This window comes from Drosophila albomicans, chromosome 2L (assembly GCF_009650485.2).
Source record: "Drosophila albomicans strain 15112-1751.03 chromosome 2L, ASM965048v2, whole genome shotgun sequence".
NCBI classification, from domain to species: Eukaryota; Metazoa; Arthropoda; class Insecta; order Diptera; family Drosophilidae; genus Drosophila; species Drosophila albomicans.
The window spans coordinates 6,020,059-6,025,915 of NC_047628.2; the positions used below are offsets into that span (position 1 = coordinate 6,020,059).

The 5,857-nt window shown below is 31.4% G+C and overlaps 2 protein-coding genes across 3 annotated transcripts; both read right to left on the bottom strand.

Annotated features, from left to right (window-relative positions):
* Positions 1 to 280: 280 nt before the first annotated feature.
* On the bottom strand, positions 281 to 1,829 carry LOC117564327 (fibrinogen C domain-containing protein 1-like). The gene is made up of 3 exons (XM_034243033.2): positions 1,662 to 1,829; positions 809 to 1,593; positions 281 to 727 (listed from the first exon to the last, which is right to left on the bottom strand). Exons 1-3 carry the CDS (start codon positions 1,764 to 1,766, stop codon positions 628 to 630), a joined length of 990 nt encoding a protein of 329 aa, XP_034098924.2. The 5' UTR covers positions 1,767 to 1,829; the 3' UTR covers positions 281 to 627.
* A 2,383-nt stretch (positions 1,830 to 4,212) lies between these two features.
* LOC117564627 (non-canonical poly(A) RNA polymerase protein Trf4-1-like) lies at positions 4,213 to 5,613 on the bottom strand. 2 transcript variants are annotated; one of them, XM_034243483.2, is made up of 3 exons: positions 5,286 to 5,613; positions 4,588 to 5,229; positions 4,213 to 4,514 (listed from the first exon to the last, which is right to left on the bottom strand). In XM_034243483.2, exons 2-3 carry the CDS (start codon positions 4,994 to 4,996, stop codon positions 4,381 to 4,383), a joined length of 543 nt encoding a protein of 180 aa, XP_034099374.2. In that variant the 5' UTR covers positions 4,997 to 5,229; positions 5,286 to 5,613; the 3' UTR covers positions 4,213 to 4,380. The 2 variants fall into 2 exon arrangements, with proteins under 2 accessions (XP_034099374.2, XP_051858781.1); XM_052002821.1 differs by having other exon boundaries at positions 5,286 to 5,602.
* Positions 5,614 to 5,857: the final 244 nt, after the last annotated feature.

Below are 5,857 nucleotides of genomic sequence, written 5' to 3' on the forward strand. Positions count from 1 at the left end.
ATCATCTATTAATTAATATATTAAAACACCTTTGTCCTGACTGGTCGTTGGCTATCAAACTACAGACTAAATAGCAACTCATAGGAAGTAAATTACTTTTCAAAGAATCAAAAAAAAATGTATACGTACATACTAAGAAACGTTTTTGATAAATCAATTTGCATATGGATTTACTTAACTGCTCGAATTAATCTCGAACGCTTTTGAAGAGTTTTTATCAGCATGTGAATAGAACCAGATGTTTGAGAAACGTCGACATTCTTAATGCTTCCTGAATTGAAAGATTGAGTATTTTATTGAAATAATCATAATATAGTAAATACATATCAGAATATTTATATTTTTTTGTGCTGTACATTCTATATGAAGTAAGTCTGCTTTATATCCTAAAAAAAGACCATAGTTTAAATGATTGGGCATAGGTAATGTTCGAAATTACATTTATCATAATATATAATATATTTTATGTGTAGACCAATTCCACATATTTTAGAGGAGAAGCATTTTTCATTGTATTGTTTTGTATTTTTTGGAATAGATATCTCAAAGTTTTAAGTATTATTTGCTGTATATTTTTGTGTTGCTTAGTCGGTTAAATTTAATTGTTTGTTAAAAATTTTATAATTTCTATTTTGGTCTAATCATCATTTGAACAAATTTAAGGTTGTAATGACTATATGTGCGCCAGACAAAGGTATTAGTTCCATTATATAGACCATTTAAATTACTGCGAATAAATAAATAATAAAAAAGGGAATATAGTTTAAGTAAATTAGTTGTAATATTAACCTGTATATTAAATATTTACCTTGTATAACAATTCGTAAACCACCAACCAGATTTGTATTGTTGTCCACAATGATTAGAACTGACATCATTATCCCGATCTGAAGTCGAAAATTTCGAGCCCCTATGACTACTCAAGGCATCGCCAGCATTACCAGAGTAACTGGCAATGGATTTTATTTTATAAAACTCGTCCTCATCTCCAATGTAAAAATTATCATATCGAGCGTACCCCTCTCCGTTGTTGATTTTAAGGTAAATGTACAACTCGTGCCTCTGCGATTTAGTTATTAGATGCAGTTTATCGAGTCCAATGAAAAATTCTCTACGCAGATCACCAAATCCTTGTCGATAATCTGTCCAATTACGATTAAAATCTACAGATCCATCCATACGTCTTTGAATTACAGTCCATCCAGCGCCAGCTAAGCGCGAGTCACATGGCACAGAAAATGCATCGATTCCAGGCACTTTTATCTCATATATATCAGTTACTTTACCAATACAATTTGGGGCTAGACAATTCTCAAATTTTGTTTTATATTCAATGACTTTTTCTTTTGATTGGGAAAAAAGTTCAAGAGTTTCATTTTTGTATTTATCAGACACGAGAATCTGTTCATCCTTATTTTTGATGGTCTCTTCGAATATTGCCACCTTCATTTTGAGATCTTCTATCTGTTTGGCTAGTTCCAGAATTTGTTGGTCCTTCACTTGTATATGGACAGTATGTTCTAAGACAGGTTGTATGATGTTAAAACAATACCCGTAGCACTTTTCTTCATTGTCTGTGATAATTGCAAAGGTCTAAGAAAATAGAAATTCGTTTGACATTTACACAATTAAATACAAACGCACTTAATATGTGAACTCACAGTGTTTTTCACTTCGTTGCTTTCCGTAGTGAGATCATATTCGTGATTTGAATGTATGATCCCCGAATTAAATATAATAAGCAAAACTGTTGCAACTATTTTCATTTTGAATTATAATATTTCGAACTTGAAGCGCTCAGCTCCAATTTAAAACTGAATTCAGCTAATCTTGGGTTTTCCGTACGAGGTTTCATTTGTTCTCTTTAAATAACGCTCTCTTCGCATTCACAGTATCAGTAATTTATTTTATATATGTACATACATTTGTATCTATAGACGACGGAAGTTGTATATCAATATATATTTGGACCTGTTCACTTTTAAACAAAGAAAGTCTATTAAGTTACTCAGTGTCGAATATAAGTTCTGAATTCGTCGATTTAGGTATCATAAAAAACAATAATAAACAACAATAAAACATAAAAAAACTCGAACTTTTAAGAGAACATATAATTGAATGAATATGCCAAATTCTTTTTATTATATTTATACCGTTATTATTATTATTATATGTTCACATATGCTAACAGGTCGCATACAGTCGTGACAATTGGTTTCTTACTTGTTAATATATATAAACAGTCACTTTTCTATTGTAATAAGCAAGTGCGAGATTAATTTATTAATAAATAAAGGGGAAACCCATTTTCAGATTTAATTTTTTACGATTTTAAACACAAATTATTTCTGAGCTCTGAAACTTGTGATGCTTTAAATAAAATTGCTTGTTTGTTAGCGTAATTAATTAGGAAATCCGAATCAATAAATTTGTCTAGAATATGAATGTTCGTGCTTGGAATTATTTTTCGAATACAGTAAAATTGAATTTAATTTAATTATAATTTAAATTCTTATTAGATTTTACATAAAACAATTTGACAATTGCAATATACTTTAAAAATATATAATGGATATTTTCATTGTTATTATGAAAATTATTTAAATTATTTTAAAATATAATATGTATTTTAATATTCAATGATTATGTAAAATTTAATATAAATATGTGTATATATTTTTTCTGGTATTTTTGGTATTATTAAAATTTAAAAAGAATTGAATGACGAAATTTCAATAAATCATTGAAATAAATACAGTTTATCATACAGAAATCAAATAACTATGAACTCTTGAACATCAATCAGCTGCTTGACTCTGTAGTTGATATTTTGAAAGCTTTAGTTTGCTTAATAACATAAACCTTTTCATATGTAGAAGTAAACGAATTGCAATACTTTTGATTGTTTAAGTTCCGCTTTTATTCCCGCTAGAGTATTGCATTTTGAACTACAAAACTTTTTTACTTTAATTTTTACTTAGGAATTTTTAAAGAGTTAAAATTTGTGTTACAGATTTAATTAATCTCCAGTAATTTGCAATTCCCAGTAGTTAACAATTTAATCATTTAATCTAATCATCTTCTTAATTAATATATTAAAACTACAGACTTATTAGCAACACACAGAAAGTTAACTACTTTACAAAGAATCAAATGAAAATGTATACGGACATACTAAGAAGCAGTTTCAGATAAATCAATCTGCATATGCATTTACTTAACTGCTCGAATTAAGCTCGAACGCTTTTGAAGAGTTTTTATCAGCATGCGAATAGAACCAGATGTTTGAGAATCGTCGACATTCTTAATGCTTCCTGAATTGAAAGCTTGAGTCATTTATTGAAATAATCATAATATAATAAATACATATCAGAATATTTGTATTTTTTCGTTGTTTTTTGTGCTGTACATTCTATATGATGACATTAATCGTAAATACAACACTATTATTTTAGAAATTTAAATCAAAATATACCATATTATATAAAGTATGCTGACCTGGGGATTGGACAAATATGTATGTCAGTGTTCAACTTTCGGCACTTGATACATTGCTCATTGGTGACTTCTTAAGATGTTTGTTGGCAGAATTGATGGGTGATCTCCTCTTTGGTGGTACGCATAATTTTTCTTTGAATTAAAGTAACCTGGTTGACATTTACGTCAAAATGGGATCTGGCGGCAGGCAGCTGGCAGTTTCTCAATGCTCTCACTCATTTATGCCCAAAAGTTGGCAAACAAATGACATTGGCAAAGAGACACTTTTGCATTGCTCGTTCTAAGATGGCAATAAAATTTCAAATGGCATGTTATGAAAGCAGAGGGAGCGGAGCAGAAGATGCAGATGTGATCTCTCTTAAATAGCAATGTTTCCAGCGATTTGAAGTTTTCGTTTGATTTAAACATTTTTTGTAGGCGCTCCTTCCTTTTATAGTCTGAAAACTCCAATAGACATATATGTAAGTGGATATGTACTTAAATCATTTTTTTTCGCTTCGAATTTTTCTATACCATTAAAATTTGAGTATCACTTCCATATTGGAGATTGTTACTGTTGTTAAAAGTCAATCTTCACACAACAAAAATATGTATTGAATAAAATCAAACTTACTATAACTTTTTTTGTGATAACCAATCCAAAATAAAATAATCTATTTAAGTATAAAAAAAAAACACACAAATTTAGATAGATTATAGTATATATTGGTTAGCTAGTTTCTGTCAGTTTTTTGAACAGTCATTGTTTTCCCACTTGGGACATTTTTCAGAAGCTGCACATTAATAACATTTTTGTTAGTTCGTACAATTGAACATTTTATGGTAATATATTAAAAAAATCTGGTACAAAAAAGCGTGACAATTTTTAAAATTGTATTATATTTAAGAATTCGGCTCAACCGGCTGAGAGCTTGTACTTTCATCTTCGTTTGGCTTCACCACAATAAGATGGCCAAAAGTCTTTTGCAACCAAGCACGTTGATCAACGACTTCCTTATTAAAATGAATAATTTGACCTGCAGTCCAATCAGAAAAATATATATAGTAAAGCTTATGTGTTAAAAGTGACCTCTCGATGCTGACACTTACCAAGTATTGAATTGTTATTTCTTTGCGTTGAATTGATCGACAAGGTGAGCACTTGAAAGGCCCAACGGAATGCCTGTCTAATAGCCATAATACGATTGGTGGCACGACCGATATTGTTTTCTAAATTCAATGGATCAGGTAGAAATATTTGCGAGATGGATGTCAAAGGAGCTCTACGATAACTGCCGCCATTTTCGACGGAAATTTGAATATTTGTGTAGCTAAAACGGCTTCCATACAGCTCGAAGAATTCCAAGAGCAACACACCAAGATTTGCTTTACTAGCCACTACTTTGCGCGGATGCAATTGCAGAAAGCTGACGCACATAATGGTTAATGAATATGACGAGATGCCACCGCTGAAGACTTCGTTTAGGCCACGTTGCTGCAGAAATTGCTTTACCACCATCACAAGTTTAGCCAAGCACTGGATATTCTCGTTTAAACAATTTGATTAGCTCGGCGGAATGTACGCCACTTGCATATTGAAGGATATGTCTACTTTTATCTTGGTTTCGCAATCGACAAACTTAATTATCGGCACTTGAGCCATGTCTAGTACATGCATTGTTCTGCTCTCGGCAAATCTGCGGGCAATCAGCTCAGACTCCAAGGTGCGTAGAGGCAGTTTCTCCCACAGACCTGCAAAATAATAGGAAACAATTAATCACAAATAATAGGTCTCTTCTGTTGCTCACCTATGATAACAATATCGATGTCCGAGTTGGGCAAAAGTAGCCCGGTGCGAAAAGAACCAAAGATCTCAACTACAGCCATCGGCCACAAATTGTGAACCATGGCCTCAATTCGTTTTACAAGTTCATTGCGAACCACGTGCTCACAAGGCGTAGGCAATATATATTGATAGTAATGATCAATCTCCTCATGCAGTCCAATTACACCGTCACTGTAGTTGTAGTTTTCCTTTCGCCACGGAAAAATTTGGTCATAGACATTATTATTTTTATAATAATAAACCCTTAAGACTTCAGCGAATTTCACACAAAAAATGTTTCCAATTAGAGATGAACGATTATCTTAAATCTATCACGCACGACTATTTATCGATCAATTTATGAAATAATCGCATAGTCGTGAGTACGCAACATCGTCAATTAATTCATGAAAAACGATTGGTCAGTAAATAAGCAAATATTTATTTATTTATTTCTATTATATTTCTTATATTCGAATTCTAAAATATAGAATAAAGTATGGAAACCAGCGATACCAAACACAAGCTTGTTGATGGGCGGACAAACAAAATAAA